A 23,572-nucleotide genomic window follows, 5' to 3' on the forward strand; every position below is an offset into this window, starting at 1 on the left:
ACTGGACCCGGCCTGAGACTGATTGTCTACAACATTCCAAAGAAAAGGTAGATTTCTTTATATTCACGTTACACACCTGAACAGGGGGGTCGGGGGGTATTAAAAGAGACAGAGAGAGAAAAAGAGAAAATATAACATGCATAAAATTCTCCCAGATGAACATTGTCACTCATATTGTCTTGTAATAGCTGCTCCGATGCCTCTTTAAAAACAAACTTTACATGAGTGTAATATACAAAACTGGACAAAAATGAGTAAAATGTATAATATATATTTATATATATATTTATTTATATTAATTTGTACAAGGGAGAAAGTGGAACCTTGGTCATTTTTTCTCAAATTCTCCAGAGAAAGCATTACCGCCCCCAAAACACAACACAAAGTGGTGAGTTAATAATAATAAGCCTTCTTTTTAAAGTCTCTGAACCATATCCAACCTCAGTCCCAATACGGCAGCACTTACAATACTTGACAACTGATGCTGTGGTAACTTTCACACAGAGTAGAGATTAGTTTTGAACACCTGCATTAGGAATGAGTGGGATTTAAAGGACAACGTGGAGTCTTGAAAGGTGCACCGATACCATTTTGGACCAATGACAAGCAAGAATGGTGCGTGTTTTTGAGGAAAAAACAAGCAGAATCTTCTTTTTTTTAATGGAATATATTTTATGCATCAAATTCTTTTTTCTTTCTGTGAATTTCCATGATTACCTTTATCAGACATTAGCCCGATCCTGCACCCGGCATCGGCCCAATCCTGGTATAAGCACACCACAAAATATTCTACATTAGGCAGCACAAGACAAGCAAAACAGAGAAGACAAGCAACACAGTTAGTGTGTTGTCATTTATGTCAGTGCACAATTGTTGCTAGATAGCAGAGGTTAAGTCTCACACAACCAGACTTTTGACTTTTTGCTGATAAAAGAAGCGAGTGTCCACCTTGGTTTAAGGAAAAACACGTCGAAAGCTGCGGGTAAAGTGAGTGCCGAGCGGTGGCGTTGGCGGCGGTGGCAGCTACAGAGCTAAGTGTTTGACGGTTGCTGAAACTGTGTCGTGAGCAGGAATGTTCTGAGAGTTCAAGCTGGAGGTTTTTTTTTTTTTTTTAACAGTACGCCTGGTGTCAGCTGACAGCGCAGAGAGGAAGAGGAAGAGGAGGAGGAGGAGGAGGAGGAGGAGGGGAAGGACGTCACCTGAAGAAGATTGGCATAGTATTTATACTGAGGATCGGTTGGTGTAGACAGAGAAAAGACAGAAAGAGACAAAGAGAGAGAACTACATTACAAAGAAGGTAAAGAGTGTACAATTTTTAGTCGTTTGGATAATGGGTATCCACTACAGTCAAGTTCTTCATAAAGAACCTGAGCGATTCGTTAATTTCAAATTAAACTAGTAAAACTATCATTTTCTTGGTACATTCAGGGGACATTATTCATATTCTATCTTCAAATACTGATCTGATTGAGACAGTTTCTGATGGCCTTGTCACTCCAAGTAAATCCGATATAAAGTGCAAAATTAGATTGTATTTGCAAATTCCTGGAATAATTTGATTAATCTTCTATGTGTGTAAAAAAGTCATTTAAAATACAGTAAACTTTTTTTTTTTATAAAGGTGAAAAAAGGTTTAAAAAAACCCTGGTTAACAAGGTTATTATTGTTAAACAGCAAAGGAGCAATCTTTACTGCAGAAAATATATACACGAGGCACCTCAAGTTTGGTATAAAGTATTCAGTTAATGGAAAAACAAACAATTTTTTTTTCTCCCAAGAATGAGATTAAAAGCTGAGAAAGGTCATCAGATATCGACTAAATTCACTGAGAGGGAAACTCCCACTGAAGGGGCTTTTTGTCGTTCGTGTGAAGTTAAGTATAATCGATGATTTTAGTGTTGCTCCAGTGTTAATTCTACATACCCAAGTCAGCGTGAGGAAATGCTTGTTTCAGTAAGGTGCATAGCTATCGGTTGCAATGTTTTCTTTTTTTTCTTCCTGTAAACGAGTGATAGCACTTCAGGCACAAAAGACCTCATTGGCAAAGTGGAGACGTCTCTAAAACTGACCTAACTTTGGGACATCGCGCAGAACGTTGCTGAGAGGCCACTTCAGAGGACAGATGGTGTCGAGCGAGGAAAACATGCAGCAGAATGTCGCCGTGTGAGAAAGAGAGAGAGAAATCCAAATTAACATTGAGGGGAAAAAAAAGAAAAAAAAAAAGGGGCCGCTACATTATGTCTTGTCCAGTGATGATGAGGTTTGCATATGAGATCCATCAAACATCTTGAAGCTTTGGTCATTTTACTATTGACAAATGCAAAAAAGGCTACATCAGTCAGACAGTTAGAAAATAATAATAATAAAAAAAAGCCCACTAATATACACAACAACCAGGCAATGCTTCTCCATAAAACCAAGGCTCCACTCTCCCAGATCTGCTTTAAACTTTTTGACAACAGAGAAAATTAAATAATATGGCCTTTTTTTTTTTTTTAAATTAACCCGTACAAAAAGCCAGTCCACACTGCTTCTCTCTCAGTAAAATCACATTCAGCAGTCGCTAAAAACCATTCTCTGGCATAGTTATCTGAAAACACCCACAGGTACTGTGCAGGGTCTAAAGAGTAAAAAGAAGAAAAGAAATCAAACCAGGACATCTTCGACTTTTCCATCTTAGAGAACACCAGATATACAGTATTAATCACTTACACACATACATACGCACTCACTGATAGTCATATACATACATACATCATCAGAAAAATAAAAAAAGTAGAAAATCAAAAACATAAAATAAAAACATGACGGAGGCGAGTAGTTTTTTACCACAAACTCGGAGCACTACTTTTTTGTTGATTCTGAACAAATACATATTCACATTTCTCTGTTATATACATTATGTTAACATCTTGAAACCAATGTTACAAAAGAACCTAAACCTTGTACCTGTTAATTGTAGTGAGGTGAGGAAGGAGGGACTGTCGTTGTTTCCACTGAATGGCTGTTGTTGCATAAAAAAAAAAGATTACATATGCATTGGTTGTATTTGGCATGTTTTTTTTCTTTGTGTGTGTGTGTGTGTGTGTGTGTGTGTGTGTGTTTGTGTGTATGTTAAAAATCGCAGGATGAGCTGAGAGTTTCTGCAGTTAACAGGGTTGTAGAGGAAACCATTTCCATAGGAATGCCTATTCCACGCAGAGAAGTGAAAGGAGGGAAGTGAGAGGGGAGGGTATCAATACTGTATGTGTGAAATCATCAGAGCAGATAAACAAGAGGAGGCTAACACTGGCAGAATCCTTCCCAAAAAAAAAAAAAAAAAAAAAAAATACATTCTTCCACTTTGTGCAGCGTCGGTCTCCTCGGAGTGTTTGATATGGACCAAACAGTGGCAGAGGAGCGTCTGAACGGTGTTTTCACACTGTGAGGAGCCTCAGATTTGCAGGAAATCTGATAATTTTCAAAAAACAAAAAACAAAACAACTGGGGTAACACGAACAAGACGCTTATCAGCGACGGCAAATTAGATTTCTGAGATTCAGCACTGCCTAATGAAGCACAAAATGGACAAAAATATAAGTGCAGGCAGTTTTAAATAGGGCCGCAGAATTAATTGAAATATTATGGCCAAGTGCAATATCCGAATCACAGCAGCTTTAATTCTGTGACAAAAGAAAAATGTGTGACCAAACAGCATCATGATAAAGTACTGTAGTGCTGCAGAGATGCAATCACAATATCTGCCAAAATAACTGCAATACAATTGTTTTTCCAGCATGTTGTGCAGCCCTTGTTTTAACAACATAGCAACTGAATTTGTCCCAGCTCTCTCATTTAACTCTTTCAGAGCTTTTTGGAGGATACGAGGGTTACGATAACGTCACTGTTGAACAGACTGACACTCGTGACTCGTGCAAATCGTTCAGAGACTGACAGTGGGACAGTTTGGGTTGGAAGAGGGATCATTTTTTAAACTATGAACTGCAGGTTGGGTCCAGTTTACTTCTTTATTACTGCCCTGAACTGTTCACAACTTTTAGTAGTGAAAGTCTCAGTTTGGAGGTAGAGGGGAAGCTTTTATCTGAGACTCCACTACTATACAATTTACACAAACTAGTGGGTGGAGGTGGAGGTCAAAGGAAAGAAACGGGATGCAGCGCGAGTCTCATAAATGACCTCAGAACAGCTGGAAATCATTATTTTGATTATCAATTAATTGTTTAAATCATTTATCAAGCAAAACAGATTAATATTTGCAGGATCTAGATTCTCCTTTGTGAGGATCTGCTGCTTTTCTCTTTCTAAATCGATTATCTTTTGGGTTTGGACTGATAATTGAACTGCCACCTTGGGCTCTGGGAAACTGAATGACTTTTAACACGTGATTCGATAACATAAGTCATTAGTTGCAGCCCTAAACACTAGCAAAGCATTAATATTTACATATTTTTTTCTGTTCAACAGTAGGCTACAGAGGACTAGACTGACACAGGTCTTAAAGCCTGCAGTCAACCAATCAGACAAGCTGCTCACAGTGTGAAAAACACAACCAGAAGGAAAGACAAGACCATAATGAGGTAATAAAAAGGTGCTCAAGAGCCTACTGATGATTTATCCACATGCTTTTCTAATAAATACACACACATAGAAAAATAGAAAAAATAAAAACCATCTCAGAAAGTCTCGGTAAATAATTAGTTTGAGTCCAGGAGGCAGAGTTTGCTGCATGTAGGACTTAAATTAATAATAATAAAAAAAAAAACATTAAAGATGTTGACAGCTCCTGGGCCTCTGTTTGGACACACAGTGCATGGATTTGCACACAAACACACACACAGAGCACGTCAGCTGAGCACAAAGTGGTTCTCGCCTCGTACAGCGTTGGAGGAGTTGGTGGGTGGAATGTTGACCTTGCATACTATCCCTCTGTATCTGAGTAACGTTGCATACGGTGAAGTAGTATCTCTGTAATAACAGTACACAGGAGAGCCCTATTCCACTGAAGTAGCATCAGACTGTGTGTCGTTGACCTAAAGTGAGTGACAAAGGGGGGGGGGGGGGGACATGATGATGACACTTCCTAATATCTGGATGTGAGGTCTGTGCTGGATGCAAAAGAAAAAAAACCTCTCCACGGATTCCACGACTGACTCCAATTTTCCAGGACAGACAGATGATTAAAAAAAAAAGAAAAAAGAAAAGAGAAACCAAGAACAAAGATTCACACAGGAACAGTCCAATCAGGGAACATGAAGACGTGGCAGATTTGACAGAAGTGAAACCACTGAGGACCTCTGTGGTTGTTAAAAAAAAAAATCACTGGATGTTGCCTAATGATAATTATTCCTGTGTATGAAGGGCTTAAAGGGATTATTCGGATTATTTGAAGGGGGGGTGGTATGAGATATTTATCCATAGTGTATTACCAGTAGATGGCGCTCAGCACGGCCCCAGTTTGGAGAAGCAACCTCAGCTGTGGACAAGGTCAGAAGCAAAACTGATTTTAGCCACTCAAAAACAAAAATCACTATCAGTTTGAGTTTCTGCAGGGCCTTTAATAGTCCAAAATCAAATAAATAAAATGTCTTAAATATGATTTTAAACATGTCTTGGAAATTGATTGGATCATAAAGTTAATGTCATGTGCCTTTTTCTATATTAGCTTCAGTCTTGCTGTTCTAGTAGCGACTTCTAGAAGCGGAAAGTTAAAATTTGTTTCTGTTAACGTTAGTGTCCTCTAATATGGTGCAAGTTTGGTGAGAACAGTGCAGTTAGCGCTTGGTTGATGTCTGTTGAAAAGGCTGCTGCACCTTGTGCAAGAAAATGCTGAAATCAGGAACTTCAGGTAAGGTCTTACATCACTCGATTTGGATTGGTAGATTTTGCTAAGAGAGATCTCATCCCTAAAGTTAATAAGATCAGTAAATCTTCCAGATTTTCTTTCATATCCTTCATCCCTTTTTTCTGACAGCATGGACTTGAAAAGCGTTCAGAATGATCTTACAAAGATCTTCAAAATGGCTAAAATATGTTTAATTGCTGACCCAGTCCACAGCAGTACAACGCTTAGCTTCCTACACCGGTGCTCCGGCTGCTTTTCGAAACTGGGGGTGCTGACTGTCATCTACTGCAGGTAATACACTGACTATGGGTGAGTACCTCATATAACCCCGCTACAAAAAATGTGAACCATCCCTCTGAGAGACTGATAGATCCTACACTTGAAACCTTTGCATTTTAGAGTGTCAGACTGAGCTTGAAGCGAATGTTAATATTTCATACGCCTGATATCAAGACCATATGGGTATCTTTACATGTAAAGAATATTTAGAGGCAACGTCTCGGCAGCTTTTTTCTTTTTCTAACTTCCTGGTGTGAGCTATAAGTAGCACATCTTTTCTGTGCTTGGAAAAAAACAAAACAAAATGGACTTATTTTTGTTAACAGAGGTCTGTTATCGCTGAGAGAGACAGTGTCTGACTGAGCAACAGTAGTCAACAGAAAACTGCATGTGTGTGTAGCCAGTGGAGTGAAGTCTTCATCAGGGAACCAGAGGTGGAGGGAGAAGAGGGTTGAATCCCCAAAAAAAAAAAAAAAAAAACAAAGAAAAAAAAAATCCTCGAGGGGAACAACACTGATGAAACAGGTCTGCAGGAGGTGAGGAGTAAATAAAGAAAATATTTTTTGTGACTCAACCCGTCCTGTTTTGATTCAAATTCATGACAGCTTTAAATTAATCATCCATCACATCTTTGTTAGGAACTTCTATTACTAAAGCCTCTACTTTAAATGTCATTATATAGGAACAATATCCAAAACACGCGTTGTTTGCTGCGACCACGGGTGAGACGGTGATGCGGCTCAGTACCGTTAACATCAACGGAGGTCGCGTGATCACAGCAAAGAACGTGGCTTAAAGGGACTGTTCAGATTATTTCAAGTGGGGCTGTTTGAGGTACCTTTTGATAGTCAGTGGGAAAGCGGTGAGTCAGACAGGAGACCCAGGATTAAGCAATGCCCTGCTGTGGACGGACAGCAACAAAAGGCGTTTCACCAACTTAAAAGACGGTCCACCTAAAAAACTCAGTATCAGTTTGAGTGTACGCTATATTTATAATATTTTCACTGCTTTACTTTGCCATCAGACAGCGTTTTTTCTGACAGGAAACTGCTGTTATATGAGGCAAATATCACTTTCTCCAAACAAACCAAACTCCATAGACAAAATCGGTAATTTTACCTTGCAGAACACAAAGGTTGCTAGTTTATCGCTGACTTGATCTCTTAGTTTGTTTGTGTTATTGTGTGACTTTCATGTTTTGAAAGGATAGTTCGGGTTCACTGACGTTACACAAATACAAAACAAGCTATCAGCTTTTTTTACAGATAAAAGCAGCGGTTGACCAGCAACTCCTGTGTTCTGTGGGGTAAAATTACTGATTTTACCTATGGAGTTTGGTTGGTTTGGAGACTTGGCTTATATAGCAGCTATTTCCCAGCAGAAAAGGCTGTCAGACGGCAAAGTAAAGTGATGAAAATATTCTAAACACAGCACACACTTAAGCTGATATTGATTTGAAGGTGGACCTTTTTTAAGTGGCTGAAAAACTTGTTGTTTCTGATTCTATCCAGAGCTGTACATCGCTTAGCTTCTGTGCTGGTGCCCCACTCTGCCTCTCCTAACTCGGGGTGTGTTGACTGCCATCTACCATAGCTAATACACTGACTATCAAGAAGTACTTCATACGACCCCACATCAAATAATACGAACTATCCCTTTAAAGTATTATTATACTTTCTTTATACAATGGTTACAAACACATGTACTGTCTGAAAAGTTGTCTTGAAAGTATTGTACATACATAAGAATACAAAAAAGAGGAGAAAGCAAGAAAAAGATGGCTAACTAGCTCCCTGGTTACCACAAGAGAAAGCAAAGCAATCAAACCTCATAATAAAAATAATTTGTTTTTCAGAAAGTGTGGCCTCTTGTAGCGCTGAATCGGATGCCGAAGGGAGCGAGATCTAGCTGTAATAATTTTAAAATCAATTGCTTAAAATTTCTTTTTCACATTTCAGAAGATGGATCCTCCTCCACTGCAACATGTAGCGGTATTACAATATCATGATGCCAAAAATAATCTCAAAAACCATGAGCTGACATTATTAGGAAAGAAAAAGAACCTGGATCGAATCACATTATACATAGTTTTGCTGTTCTGAGTAATCAATTAATTACACTTTTTTCTTTTAAAGGAAAGCAGTTACAAGAGAAGAGTGAGCTCATCCCCAAGTCTTTGTCCTTCTGTACTGTACAATACTACCCGCCTGCATGGTGCACATGGCAAACAACACTGATAGGCCGAGAGATAGCATGAAAGATACACAGAGAGAGAGAGAGAGAAGAGAGAAGAAGAAGAGAGAGGAAGAACCCGACAGGGCTCCGTATTCACAGCTGCTGAGGTGAGGGGTAAAATGTGATGGACAGACAGTTAAATAATCATAACAGTCTCTTTTTTATACTTTGAAAAAAATAAAAATAAAACCTCCTCCCAGGGGAGAAAGACACGTAAGTTCCAAACTGAGCAGCATCCCGTCTGTCTCCCATCCATCCATCCATCCATCCATCCATCAATCCATCCGTCCATCCATTCTGGCTGTTGTCAAAGCTTGTTCTGATGATCATGAAGATGATGATGATGATGACGGTGAGAGCAGAAGATTTAAAAAAAAAAAACAACTCAACCAAAAAAATAATAATAATTTTTAAACAGAAGACGTAATAGAATAATATGTAGAAGAAGAAGCAGAGCTTGGGAAAAACTCAAACTTCCACCAGGCACTGTAGCTGATAGAGAGAGACAGTCACAGAACCAGCTGATACTGAGCTTCTATCCCACAATGCCTCAGAGGTCTGAAACCTTAACATTCCCACATCGCTGAGAGACAGGTAGAGGAAAACAAAAACAAACAAACAAACAAAATAAAAGCCAGAGGTGCTGCCGTGTGGGATACTCCCACACTTTAAAAGCTGCAGCTGTATGCTGCAACTCATGCTCCCAAGATGCACTGCTGCTGCTGCTGCGACGGCCTGACAGAAACCGTCCGATCAGAGAGAAAAAAACAAAAAAAAAAACAAAAAAACAACAACAAAAAAAAGGAGGCCGGCCCTGATTTGACAGTGACGACAACTTGGCAAATCTACAATGATGTCGCAGTTGTTTTCTTGGGTCAGGAAGCAGGAAGTAGGTCACCAAGGAATGAGCAGCAAGACAACACTGCCTTTAATAGGCTGAGGCAGACAGACAGGTTGTCAGACAGATTAGACAGGCAGGTTTAAATACACTGCTGCTCCTTCTGACTTGAGTCTTTTCTTTAAAGTACTGGGCGGTAAAACAACCAGCCCCGAATCCAACCCCCACCCGCCCCCTGAAAACAGAAGTGGTTCGGCTGTGCGACTCCACCGACAGCCAAACCCCTGCGCGCCTACACACACACCGCGGCCGTCCAAACATCCATCCTTCCATCCATCCATCCAAAAGGTGAGACAGAGACAGCAATGGGTCTGGTGCACCGACCTCCGAGGAGGAGGCGTAGAAGTGAGAAGTAGAGGGAGTAGGAGAGCTGAAGGAGGGTGGGGTCGTCACTCGGTGAGCAGCTGCTGGAGGAGGCTCTTCTGCTGGGCCTGGTTGTTCTGGGAGCCCTGCGGCCCGGGGCCCTTCTGGGAGGCCGCGGCTCCGATGGAGCCCTGGTTCAGGTAGGAGTCACTGCCAACCAGGTTCACTGTGCACTGGACGTCCGCAAACACCTGAACCTGCTGCACCTACACACACAGGAACAACCGTGATACCAGACAGCACTGGATGTTTTAGAGACTCGTCTTTATTAGAGCCTGACAGATCCTGGATTTCTGAGGCTTTTCCTTCTGTGTTTATATTAGCACATGAACAAGTATTTCCTATAAGGATCCTTTAAAGGTTAAAGGAGAAATCTTTAATATTTTTTTTACTAAAATAAATCAGAAAATGATCATAATATGTCATTAGAAATTAGGGAATTATGCTAAGATGAAATACTTGCTTCTTCAACATCACTACAGCCACACTGTCCTTTGAAATTTATATTCCTGCTTGTAAATTGTGTTATTATTTGCCTGTTTCATATTAATTAGTGTTAAAATTAATGACGAATGATCACCAAATGAGTGAGTGTCTGTTCATTCGTTGTAACAAATCATTAATAATCTTTTAGAAGGAGTAGATGTTCATGATGGTTAAATTGAGCAAAATGTTAATGGAGTCTGGCAGGAAGTCGCTGAACTCCACCTCCAGAGTGTATTTTCAGAGCAGTGGGCTTTTGTTTTCAGGATAACGTGGTCAACTTTACCTTGGCAGACAACTGACAGTTATGAACAGCTGATTAACTGACAGCGTAGGACTCGTTATTGTTTGTTCGTTTTTGTCAAATTACAAATTACTTGTGCTCCTGCAGTGTTCCTCACTTTTTTTTTTTAACCTGCCCATTTGTTGTTGTAACTATTGGGCAAAAAAAAAAAAAAATTACAAAAACGTAATGACATATCATCCAAATTGTGTTATTATGTTTCATAATAAAATGCCAGATTAAAATGACAGAAACAGATAAGTCACTTCAATATTATGTATGACTCAAATACAGCACATCATGCATGATTTCCTTTCCTCAGAGGTCAAATTTAGAGTAAACAAGCAACAGATGGCACCACGATGATGTCATTCCCAACATGCTGTATGCCAGGGTGGAAGGATATAGTAAATGCAAACGTAAACTGTATTTATAACCCATGGTCAACTAACCAGTCGAGACAATAACGTCCTGGAGGTTTAAAGTTACTAACCTGCTGGTCGCTGCACACTGAACCCACGTTACTGAGGTTACTGTTGCTCATGCCAACCGGCTGCCCCATGGGAGGTAACGAGCCAACGCCACCCGAGCCTCCGGCCATGGAGACGGTGATGCTCATGTTGTTGTAAACCCCCTGCTGGCCAAAGGCCTGCCCTGCACTCTGTCCTGACTGACTGAACAGGCTGCAGTACAGACAAACAACCAGAGAAGATCGTAAACATGTTACACTGAGAGCATGAAAGGTTTTGTTTAAACAAACAAAAATAAATAAATAAATAAAATCGTACATGGTGGGGATAACCAATGTTTGTTTTTTTTTTGTATACACTTCCTCACCTGTTGCTGCCGATGCCTGTCTGTTGCCAGCTCTTCATGTCTGGTGACTGGTAGCCAGGAGGTGGGGCTTGTTGAAGCAGGGGACTCTGGGAGGTGGAGTTTTGAGGTGACAACAACGGGCTGGTCGGGCTCATCTCAGGAGGGAAAGATGGGTCTTGCTGGACCATGGCTTAAAAAGAGGGAAAAGTAAAAAACACTTTAATTGGCTATGAAAATGTAGTTGTTATTATTCTGGTTCTGGTTTTGTTTCCTTGAACTCACCAGACCCTCCAAACTGCTGAAACAGCCCCTGCTGCAATGAGGAGTTCACGGTGCTGTTGAACTGGCCCTGGACACCGCCGCCCATCAGCGTCTGGTTATTTAGGGGAACTCTGACGGACAGTTTGTTGTCCAGAGGGCCCCCGCTCATGGGGCTGAAGTGACTTGGTGAGGTAGGGGATTTTCCCGTCATTGGGTTGTACCCTGGTGGGAAGTTGAACTGCTGCTGCTGTTGCTGCTGCTGTGGTTGAGGCGTTGTTGGGGGACCTTTTGGGACCCTGGCAGTTCCAACGGACCCCACGGCTCCGGCTGGGGTGCCTGCCATGTTCTGTCTCATCAGCATGACCTTCTGCTGGAAAAGCTGGCGCTGGCGGTGCTGGATGCTGTAGAGTTCTCTCTGACGCTGGGCCAGCATCTGGGCGTTCAGCGGAGGCTGCTGAGAGACACGATGAAAAAAAAACAAAAAACAGAGAACTTATTCTCCGTTTTCAAAGTAAATACACAACACTCCTCGTTACTCATGAGGTCACTCCTACAGAGTACCTGCAGGTTTCAGAAAGATCAATTTAACCCTAGAAAAATTAGTATACTACCTCATGGTCAATGTAAGACTAAAGTAGCAGTAAAAAGGAAAGAGGTAAAAAGGAAGTGATACAATATGGTCTGAATCAATACTATCACAATATTTGGGTGTCAATTCAATATGCATTGCAATTCACAAGCACTGCGATTCAGTTTATTACTATTTTTGTTTGCTTTTTTAATGCTAAACCATGGAAAACAATGGAATCATACACTTTTAGAGACTTTGAAAGTTTGACTTTGAAAATCTAGTAACAGTAACAGTTACTTCCTTTACATTGAGCCACTGTCTCCTTCTAATTGAAACTGCATTTACAGATTTTGGCCTCTTGGGGCAGTTAAACAAGCTGTAAACACAACACTGATATGTTTTCCCCTTCCATGTTTATATGGCAAACTGTTAGCTGTTAGCTTAGCAAAAAAAAAAAAAAAAAAAAAAAGTTACTAGTATTCATTTAGAGTTGTGTTTTGCCCCCATCAGGATTGTGACATTTACTCTCTATGCTCAGTTTTCTCGGTAGAGCTCTTTGCTCAGGTCTCTACCAACTCCTGAGGGGAATATCTGTCTCTCTAGTGCGTTCACCAGCTAATCGCTTAGCTTTTCCTTGCTGAAACCAGCTGCATGCTGCTGCTGGAAGTGATGCAAATGACTGCAGTGAGAGTGAACCAAAATAATCTAAATTGCAGGGTGTAAAACCAGGCAGAATAAGATTCAGAATAAGCTGAAAGATGCTAAGAGGAGAGAGATAATAATAATCTCAAGGCTCATCACTATGAGAACCCCTGCACATAATTATTTGATCAACTGTGAATAGAAAAATATTGACTACAGCAGTGGCTGCATGTATGTAAACAAATCATTTTGGTGGCCTCTTGGGCTCTCTAGAAAAACAGCAGAGGGTGGTCAGGGTGAGCTGAGCATCATCTGCTTAAACTGTGACTCACTTGTGAGGGCATCTGGGGCTGAACGCCCTGGCGGATCCCGATGTTCACATGCTGGGCTCCTCCTGGAAACAGATTCATGCCTGCCATCCTGTTCTGGAGCTGAAACAGAGGGACAGAGAACAAAAATGATGTAAGCAGAGGTCAGACAAGTGCGGATGAGAGGATGGTAGGATTTAATAAGAGAAAAAAAAATTAAAAATACATATTTCATTGGAGGGATGGAGACTTGAAGTGAAGGAGAGCAGTTGAATATAAGCGAACAAAGAGGAGAAGGAAGTGAAGAGTACTTTAAAAAGCATTTCAATCAATACTTAAAAATGAAAAGAGATGATTCATTATGATACAGTAAGATTCAGACTCAGAAAGCTGCAAGTCAATGCTTTGTGCTTTTCATTACAGCTCTCAGTGTTTCACACTCACGAGCAATGAGTAAAGTGTGTATAGTTCAGGAAGAAGTGAGAGCACAAAAAGCGTGAAATAACTCTAAGGTGTTTGTTTCTTTCACTTGTTTATGGACTGTGTATTAGCAGCCTTTGAATCGTGTGAAAAGAATACACCTAATAAGATTTCTCAGCATATTTCTCACTACACAGATGTGACTGCACATTAAACACATCAGGCCAATGCAGAAATGATCTGAAAGCATGTTCGAGGTGTTTACATGTATCAGCAAATTAAAAGTGAGACTTCAGAGACTTCTTAATGCTACAATTTAATTAAATTTAAGGTATTTTTTCCAATGAAACTATACATCAAATGTTAAAAAGATAGGCATACTCTCCTGAGTAAATACAAACAAAGTAACTACAGTACTTTAAATGTAAAAGACTTTTTAAGAAGTTTTAAGGGCTTGAAGCCACCTTGATGTTGTAAAATCATCACAAGCAGCAACACCTTCCAACACAAACTGATTATAATCCTAATGAAACGAAATACAACACAAACAAGACACAAAAAACACAACCTCTGTGTCCTCACCTGCTGTGGGCCCTGCAGCCTCTGCTGCAGCTGCAGTCGCAGCTGGTTGGGTGGCAGCCTGAGCTGAGCGCCCATCGTCTGTGGTCTCGTCATGCCCGGCCTCAGCCCCATGCCCGTTGTCCCGCCGGGGAAAGCCCCTCGGGGGGCTCCGAACCCCAGGCCCTGAGGCCCCACCGTGGCCAGCTCTGGAGCAAACTGAGCTTGTGACGCTGGTGTAAATTGGGAAGGGTAGGTGGGGAGTTTGGGGTCCATGGACACTGGGCTGGCAGTGGGTTGCTGGGTTGGGAAGTTCTGTTGCAGAGGGTCAAAACAGCCACCCTGAACAAAAACAGACAAAAACAGAACAAAGCGATATTAATGATGACTTTCTATATTATGAATGAAAACAGGAACCCTTTGCTATGGACATCCACTGGCTTTCTAACTTGTTACGTACCAAATCTAGCTTGCACGGCACATTTGAATCTCAGATTTTAGGGCCGATATTACAATCTTACCTGTACCAGTTTGTCAATACCCAGGGCCTTGTCCAGCTCAGCCAGTTCACTCTCATCAGTCCCACTGAGGAAGGAGACGAGCTGCTCTAATAGAGCTTTCTCATCGTTTCGACCTTCAGGTGTGGTTGGAGGGCCCAGCACTTCATCCAGCGTACAGGGCACGCACTGCCTGCTCACACAGAGAAACACATGCCTCTTATGGCACAGGTGCACATGATCACACTATATTTATTTATTTTATTTTTTTTGCATTTTCTCCCTTAATCTACTGTCATTTAAATGTAATGCTCTGAAGTTGAGTATTGTAGGGAGTACTTACTCTTGTGGTGATGCCAAGGGAGCTTGTAAAGGAGTTCCAAGACCATCAAAGGACAAGGTGTCAGACAGAGCCAGAGGCTGGAACTGGGAGTCTCCCACATCCATCTTTGTTAGGCCTGAAACAGAAAAAGAACCCACAATTAACACCCTGGAAAATAAATATTATTAACACTGAATCTGGACTCAAACTAATCTGATTCATGTACAGTATATAGGCCCATTGCAATTTAAACAGTAGCTTAACATCAGCTGAAAATCCTGCTTTCAAAGCCAAACGTTCACCTCGCTTTAATGACGCAGCACTGTGCTGCTCTCTTCTACAGTACTGTGCCAAGCTATATCACTTGTGGGGTCATATATGTAAGAGAATCCAGTCTGGCCACACCCAATGCTGATGTTGACATGGTATTTCAACCTATAGAGGTCAGCTCAACAATGCTTTACAGCTACAGAAGATTTAGTGTCAAGTTACTAACAAACAGGGTTCCCACAGTTGTCCTGAGATCACTTTCCAGGACATTTTCAACGATTTAACTGCGACGCCGTGACTGTAATGTTATGTGTGGTTGTGTACCAGTGCTTGAACTGAACGGGTTGATAACTTCTGCCTCTGGAAACGGGCTGCTGTCTTTGGGGGTCTGGAAGGGGTCGCCCTGTCCTTGGGCCTGTGTCTGGTTTGGAGTGGGTGGGCTGCAGAAATCAAAGGATGACTGACTCTGGAGGCTGCAGCCGGAGGGCGGGCCGCCATCACTGAGCCCTGGGAAACAAACATAGGCACAAAGAAAATTAGAAAATAAACAAACAAGCCAAAAAAAAAAAAAAAAAAAAAAAAAAAAAAAAAAATGGTGCACAAGCCTTTAGTGTATAAAACTGATACACGCAGTCACATTTTGAGGCTATTATAGACATTTTTCATTCTAAAATATTCTGGAGTTTTGCAAAAAAGTAAACTATTTTGGTGACGTGTTGACACTGTAATGCCTCCTATTATCCACTAGGGGGCATACAGACTAACAATGAGTAGGTACATCAATGAATAAATATAGAGACCTGCCTGAATCATACTGCTAAACTGGATACTACTATTAATAATAATAATGATAGTAATAGTTATAAATCCAATAAGTAAGTTCTGACTGAGGTGTTGGAAAATTCAGACGATGGTATACTGAATGTAAAGCTGCAACAATTAGTCGATTAATTGATTTGTCAATTGAGAGAAAATTAATTGCCAACTATTTTGATAATCGTTTCATTGTTTCTGTCATTTTTCAAGTAAAAATGTCAAAACAATTTGTTGGTGCAAGCTTCCTAAATGTAAGAACTTGTCACTTTTCTATGATGGTAAATGAATGGACAAAGTATGCAGTTAGTAACCACAGTGGGTTTGCTTATTTTTGTTTGAAAATGTTACGTTTTAGTTCAGTTTTTATTTGTTTCAGGAATAGTTTTAGTTTTGCTTTTTAATATGGGGCCATTTGCCAGGGACAAGATTTAACAAGTTCGGAACAGGTATTACAATACAAACACAACACTTTGAGGAGGCAGTTGACTCACAGGTATGTAGACATCCCAGTGTAAACAAACATCCACCAACGCCTCCTCCGGCTTGTTGTGTTGACAAACTTGACCAAACTGAAATGACTAAAACTATTTTTATTGAAGTTAGTTTGTAAGTAAAGCATATAATTTCAGTCAACGTTCATTTTTTTCTTAAGTCTAGTTTTATTTTTATTTCAGTTCATTAACATTTAAGGAGTTTAAATGGGTCACGAAACAGTCTTCATTTAATATCACTGACCTACATAAGCACATACAACCACACAACCATTTTTTCCAGGCAAAAGTACAGTGAGTTGTACGTTAACCAGTTAAAGGAGGAGATTTTTCTTTAGACAGTTTCATTTTTTATGTTATATTTTGTGGTTATTGGGGTGGAAATACTACCGCTTCTGTCCACATGGGGCTCCAAAATCAACAGCATATGACAGTTTCTTGTTGTAGATTTAATGTAAAAAGAAAGGGAGACCAATAGAGGGAAGAAAAGTTATTTATACAAGGCTTAATGGAATAATTTGAGTTATGTTTATATTAAGTAAAGGTGATTTGTCTTTTAAACCTGGACTCTGAATGACCTTCCTTATAAAAACAAAATTTAAATAAAGTGTTTTTAGCAAACAATCAGAAGTCTGAATTTTGCTACTGCACTTCAAAACTCCAGTGTCCATAAGCAGCATATTATGCTGAACTCCCCCTCTCCTACATGGCTCCCCTCCCTCCCTGCTGAGGGTGAAACCGTACCTCTGTTAGGAGTGCCGGGAGGCTCTCTCTTCACATTTACATTGCGGGGAGTGCTGGCCTCACCGGGCTGGAGCTGAGTGGGTGACTGCAGTTTGAGCTGGGGGGAAGGCGAGTGGAGCTGGGGTGACGGCGATTGCAACTGTGGAAGGGACTGGGGCTGGGACAGGGGGGACTGGAGCTGAGGCACGGGGGACTGGAGCTGAGCTGGGGGCTGGGGGGCTGGAGACTGGAGTTGGGGGCCTCCTCCAGGGGTTGCTGAATCCTCGCCGCTCTGCTTGGCCCCACTTGGGCCTCTCAGACCAGGCAGCAGCTGGTTGAGAGGGTCCATGTCAACGGGGCCACCAGACATCTGAGAGCGGGAAACGGAGAGCGAAGCAGAAATAAATGAAAGGGGATAGAGATGATGAAGATGGGTGGAGGGGACAAGACAGGATGGAGGAATGAACGGTGTAATGGCGTCAAAGAGTGAAGAATTGAAGAATAATGGGTGGCAGAAGAGGGGGACAGAGGATCAGTGACAGAGAGATGGAGAGAGACAAAAGGTCAAAGGCCAGTGAGCTTCAAAGGCTGCAGCTGGTAGCTGCGCCTACAGTGGAGACAAAGTCCAAGAAAATAAACATTCAACGTGATTTACAACGGCTGTCAGGAAACTGCCAATGCAGGAGCAAAGCTCAATAGAGGAAAATTCCACCGCTTAATTGTGAAGTAATCTTTCTTACAGAGTGTAAATATGAAAGCAACATGCATGCATGAGTGCCACCCCTGAAGGAGGACGCACATTTCAATTATCAGGTCATTACAGCTGTGATCTGAGTGTAATGATGGGAACAAGGTGGGACAGTCCACAGTAGTTTGAGGCAGTTTCAGGCTGCAGACTTGAGGCCTGATGATGGCATGTTCAGCTTGGTTTGATCAATACAAGACTGCTGCCACATGTTAGTGTTTGCCATGTTGCTCTGAATGAGGAAATAGCTTTACTGGCTAGAAGTCATATTTATTAGACCAGTTCTATCACAATTTCGCTCTGCTGCTACAACTGCAGGCCACTAAAGATGGAAGAGCTGTGCTCAGTCAGTTAATCTGTTCAAAACACTTTGGTCTGGGTTGTTGTAAAGATCAGCAAGGCTCTAGAGTAGCCCTGATGAGGTTTTTAAACTTAGTCTGGATATCTGATTTATAGAATGTTTGCACCTATGTCACCATTTGGCGAGCGACCAGGATGCACAGCAATGTTGGAGGCACTGGGATGTAAAACAGAACAGATTACATGCTGAATATTCAATCTAAGTCATCTTTATGATGTCTGAACCATGGAGAAGTTCAGGAAAACCTGGGGAAGCTGCTAAAACTCACAGAGAAGGACTTGGTCAGCAGGAAAGTGCATGTTATTCATCAGATTCTGTTCTGATTTATGTACTTTTCTTTGAGAATGTACAGAAAGGAGAGGGGGAAGAGAGACTGGAGAATAACGACAGAAAGAAGCCTTAAGTGTGCAGATCAGTTTGAGGCTGAACTGAACACAAACACACTCCCCTGGTGCTGTGAACTGCCATAAATATATAAACAAAACATCCCCCTTTACCAGGGGTGAGCAGTATCTTCAATTGTCTTTCTTTTAAGCGTGACGCATACGAAGTGGGACATTATTGAGTTTAAAATTAATGCTAAACTTTCCAAGTTCTATCAGGGTAATTGTTAAGAGACCCAAATCTTTGGCCCATTTAAAAAATAAATAAAATAAATAAAGATCACCGCTATAAGGACAACAACTGTACCGTGGAGTCTCGGCTGTCCCTGCGGCTGTCTCGGCGGTTCTCTCCGACGGGGCTCGATTTGGGACTGATGCAGGCAGAGCTGGTGGAGACTCCTGCAGGTTTGGATGCACCTCCAGCTGCACCGGTCGACCCCGTGCAGGGCACTCCGTCCACGCTGGCTCTCTTCTCCACTTTCACTCTGACCGTCTGCAGGCTGAGAGCAGATGGAGGCGGCAGGTCCCCCAAGTCCTTCAAAAAAAACAAATTATGTTTTGGTTAGTATTTTTTTTTATCATGACTCAAGATGACAATTAATATGGATTTTATAGGATGGATACCAATGTTGATATCATTTAGTGGAGATGTATGGAATCAGTCAACATCTACCACCATTTTTCAAAGATTTAAAATAAACACTGATAAAATTGCAGATTTTTTAGAATAAAATGAGTTCTAAAAAACACATAAATGAAATTAAAACCTGAAGACTGACAGAACTGACACAAACTTATATATACGGTTGCAGTTAAGTGGACCATGAATTGCTGCTGAACAAACTAAGGAATGCAGATTTTGGTTCTAAGTCTGTAAAATGGCTAAAATGAATAACTAAAAAATGTAAAGTGCATATTTAATGATCACCTTTTCATCTGTATCCAGGAGAAAACGGAGCAGCTGATGGTCCTGTGGCTCTCTGGAGTTGGACTTGGGAGCTGCTGTGGTGAGCGCTGGACTGGCAGGCGGCTCCTTCTTGATCTCAAGTTGGTTTTTGTTGATTCCTTCGTCGATGGTGGTGGAGGCGTCGTTGGGACTGCTGTCCTGGAGCAGCCTGTGCAGGATCTTATGTCGTTCTGTTAGAGTACTGTGGGAGGCAGGACACTGGGGGGCAGGAGGAGGGTTCGGAGGATGAGGTGATGAGGCGCAGTGGATGCTGTTGTTGTTAGTTTCAACTCCTGTCCCATTGCTATCCAGGAGCTGATTGGGTCTGGGGTTACCCAGCTGTGAGGCAGAAGGAAGGGGGGCTTTACCAGAGTCCTCTCCCCCTCCTTCTCCTCCCTCTGGGGCTTTTGCCGAAGGAGGCCGAGTAGAGGAGCCGGTGGGTGTACTGGCTTGTCTCTGAGGGGCAGGAGAGGACAGGGAGAAGGACCCCGTTGACCCACCGCTGCCGCCGCTACTGCCATCACCCCCAGACTGCTGCCTGTTGAGGCTGCCTCCGCTGCTTAGTGCCCCAGCGGGGGAATGGAGGCCCGGTGTGGAAGGAGAGAACGGGTTCCCCGGTACCCGAGGGCTTCCACCTAACCCAGGACTGGCCCGTGGCATCCTGGGTGACATAAAAGAGGTAGGGGTGGCTGTGAGTGGGCTGCTCAAAGGAGAGGGGCTGTTGACCTGCTGGGGGCAGGTCCGATTGGGCGTCAGGTAGCCTGTGGGTGTGGCTGGGTTGTGTCCGTGGGAGGAGGCGTTGCTGTTGTTGGGATGAAGGCCCGAGGTGGCGAGGCCTGAGCCTTGGGTCCAGTTGCTGCCGGGAGGAAGGGTAGGGGAGCGGGAGGGAGTCTGGGCAAGGCTGCCAAGGTTCGGTGGAAGGCTGGGGTTAGTGTTTTCCTGAGAGCTAGCAGTGTTGTGTTCCCTGGGAGAGACGAGGGAAATAAAAGATAAATATAACCCGAGGAAACCATGTGCAGGTCTTTCACTCTTCAATGTCCAGCAATCTGTCATTTCTGTACCAACTGAGTTTCCTCAACAGATTTCTGGCTGTTTGGATTGTGCTCTATTTACCACTTTATAACTTCTCCCTTGAATAATTAGAAAACTACAGCAAAAAATGTATTCTTTGCATTATCAGCATCCAACTTTAGCTTTCACTTCACAGTGAAAATTAATATTAAATTGTTTGTCATCCTCTTTTTTGTTTTACATGAATTTAGAACTGGAGCTGAAGATACGCCTTTAAAATCGGCAAGAGAATAATCAGAAACCTGGATTCAGGAGGTCGATATGTAACAGTATCCTGGCTACAAAAGAACTACAGTAATCTGTGCATGAGTGTGTGCGTGCGTGTCGAACACAGTACCTGTCAATAGTGTGAATGCCCATGATGAAGGGCTGTACGTCAGGGTTGGGAGGGCAGCAGAACTTGCAGCGTGTCTGAGCGCTGAGCGGGGTGCCATCACTTAACGTGAAATGGTACAGCGGGCTGATAGCCGTGCCGTGAGTCATCACTGTTGGAAAACACACACATACACAGGGCAAGAGAAAGAAACAAAAACAGGGTTTAGCCTTTGCTCTCATCTCTTGTTTATTTCCTGCCATTTTCCTTTCCCACGTGGATCCAGGCTTAAAGAGCTCCGACTCTCCCAAAGGCCTAAATGAAAAATATATCTACGAACAAAAAGCAGGGTGCACTTTAAACAGCAGAGCTCGATGACGGAAAGATAATTTTTGTAACAATACGGAGAGACAGACGGTTATTCTGGAAGAGAAGATAAATAAAGGTAAAGGTCGATTTTATTGTGACACATACAACCATACAGAATACAATTATACAGTCAGATTCAGTCTCTGCATTAAACTCATCTTGGTATCTGGAGCAGTAAGCAGCCATTGTGCAGGACCAACTCGCATACATGTTTTTGACGGTGGAGGAAACCGCAGCACCCAGGGGAAACCCTGGCGGGCACGGGGAGAACATGCAAACTGCACACAGACAGGCCAAACAGGATTTGAACCTGTGACCTTCTTGCTGTGAGACAAAAACGCTGACGCCACTGAGCCTTCAACGCTCGACTGTAAGGATAAACTTTGGTTTGGATTTACTGGATCCATATCAGGGCTGCAGTGAATGTCATGTTTTTTTATTTGTATTTTTTTAAGCTTCTATTAAGGGTTTCTGGAAAAACATTTGAATTTCTGATGTCATATTTTACAACATCCTCAAGCAAAATCCTCAATTTGAATAAAGTGATTCATCAGATTAAGCTAATCTTTTTTTTTTTTAATCTACAACAACTTTTTTTTTTACTGAATATAACTCGTCAGTTTCAACAACATAAATGTTATTTATGGTGCTGTTAGATGGCTGCTAGACCGCCAAATAAAGGTGCATGCCTCTGTTTTTGTACAGTGAGCAGCAGCTGTGAAAATGTTTTTGAAAGACTAAATGCCAACAAGAATGTACTGAAGCAGAATATTTTTTAGACAGAGACGTGGTGAATTAGGAAATGATTCCAAGATTTTGAACTTGAATGTCAACATTACCAAAGATGATTTTAAGCTTCAAACTATTCGGTACAGCCCCTTTTTTTCCCTTTAACTCACTTTAGTTTGAAATTACTTGTCACCTTGGGTTCTAGGAAATTGTGGTTGACATTTTCACAATGTTCTGATATTTCATTGACCAAACAATCAATCATTTCATTGACAGTTGCAGCCCTAGACCGAAGCTCTGATCCCTCTTTTACTGCCTGCCTTTACAATCTTTTCTGCACTTTCCGCTTGATTAACCTCCATGTACAGTACACTAACTCCGAAAGCTCTGCACAATTGTTACTGATCTCCTCAAAGTACGAAAAGTGATTCAAAAATGGTATTCAAGTCATTCTATTCTAATGGTACTGAAGTAGCGCTGAAACTCTGGTAACCATGACAAAGCTGGCAGAGAGCGTGTCAATGATTTCTGGGAGGGAATCGTGGCTACTCACCCTCATGCAGCAGCTTCTTGGCGTGGGAGGGCTCTTTGCCCTGCGGCTGAAAGAAAGCGTAGATGCACTTCCTGACCAGGTCCTCCCAGCCAGGCCGGCCCGTCGCTCGCAAAGCGCTCGTTTCTATGGAGATGATCTTCCCTGGAGCGGAGCACCACGAACACACACACACACGCACACACACACACACACACACACAAAATATGAGTCTACACAGATTTTGAACATGTGTAATATCATCCACACATTCAGGGGTCACACTGTGACCCCCATGAAAAATCGTTTTGGAGTTGGAACATTTCCTAAAATGCTAAAATTTTGCTTTTTTTGCTCTAAATTTTTAAAAGTTTTCATAAATGCATATTTATATAACAACAAACTTGTAAAGCATGATAAAAGTGTCTGTATATTCTGCTACTTTCCTGTAATATAAATCAACAACATGAACAGGGTTCTTACACATTTTCCATTTAAGAATTTCATCCTTTTCCAGATGCAATTTATATACTTATCTGGAGATTTTTTGGACCATATTTGACTTCTAAGTACAAACAGCTGGATCTTTATTACGTTAATATGTGGTTTTAAAATCCAGCTGTAATTTAACTGCATTGTAACTGTACTGTACATTTAATTCTGACTAAGTTTGCTATTAAGTTGCCAAATAACGGCCAGGAGATTGTGACTTTGTATCTTCGACATGTTGAACAATTCTAGACAAAGTTTGCATTTAGCTCTCTTTTCCCATTTTGAATCCTTAGCCAAACCAGGGTTTATATTAAGCCCTAAGAAAACTTGCAACAACCAGGTTAAAACACTGTCTCCATCTTTCTCGTCAGCTTTATGTCATGGCTACATAAAGAGCGTCAGTTCTGTGTGTCTGTGACCTGAGCTACACACACAAACAATCGAAAAATAACACTTTCTCCGCTTGCTTTTGACTACATTAAGCTCGCTCAGGCCCGCGCTCTCTCACACAGTGGTAAACATTTTGGCTGCACCGACAACCTGCTCCAAACATAAT

General features: G+C 41.8%; 1 protein-coding gene across 1 annotated transcript in view; it reads right to left on the minus strand.

Annotated features, from left to right (window-relative positions):
• Positions 1-8,731: 8,731 nt before the first annotated feature.
• The window catches only part of ncoa1 (nuclear receptor coactivator 1), a 71,178-nt gene continuing 56,337 nt past the window's right edge, over positions 8,732-23,572 (minus strand). The window contains exons 9-22 of the mRNA XM_084737874.1: positions 22,549-22,689; positions 20,922-21,069; positions 19,496-20,477; positions 18,875-19,102; positions 17,100-17,448; positions 15,373-15,555; positions 14,800-14,914; positions 14,481-14,649; positions 13,984-14,301; positions 13,006-13,104; positions 11,482-11,914; positions 11,221-11,389; positions 10,877-11,066; positions 8,732-9,823 (exon numbers count right to left, since the gene is read on the minus strand). Coding sequence (XP_084594000.1) covers positions 9,644-9,823; positions 10,877-11,066; positions 11,221-11,389; positions 11,482-11,914; positions 13,006-13,104; positions 13,984-14,301; positions 14,481-14,649; positions 14,800-14,914; positions 15,373-15,555; positions 17,100-17,448; positions 18,875-19,102; positions 19,496-20,477; positions 20,922-21,069; positions 22,549-22,689 — 3,704 coding nt within the window. The 3' untranslated portion in view covers positions 8,732-9,643. The remainder of the gene's footprint in view (positions 9,824-10,876; positions 11,067-11,220; positions 11,390-11,481; positions 11,915-13,005; positions 13,105-13,983; positions 14,302-14,480; positions 14,650-14,799; positions 14,915-15,372; positions 15,556-17,099; positions 17,449-18,874; positions 19,103-19,495; positions 20,478-20,921; positions 21,070-22,548; positions 22,690-23,572) is intronic.

The sequence above is a fragment of the Lutjanus erythropterus genome, chromosome 15 (assembly GCF_056507025.1).
Source record: "Lutjanus erythropterus isolate fLutEry1 chromosome 15, fLutEry1.hap2, whole genome shotgun sequence".
Lineage (NCBI taxonomy): Eukaryota > Metazoa > Chordata > Actinopteri > Lutjaniformes > Lutjanidae > Lutjanus > Lutjanus erythropterus.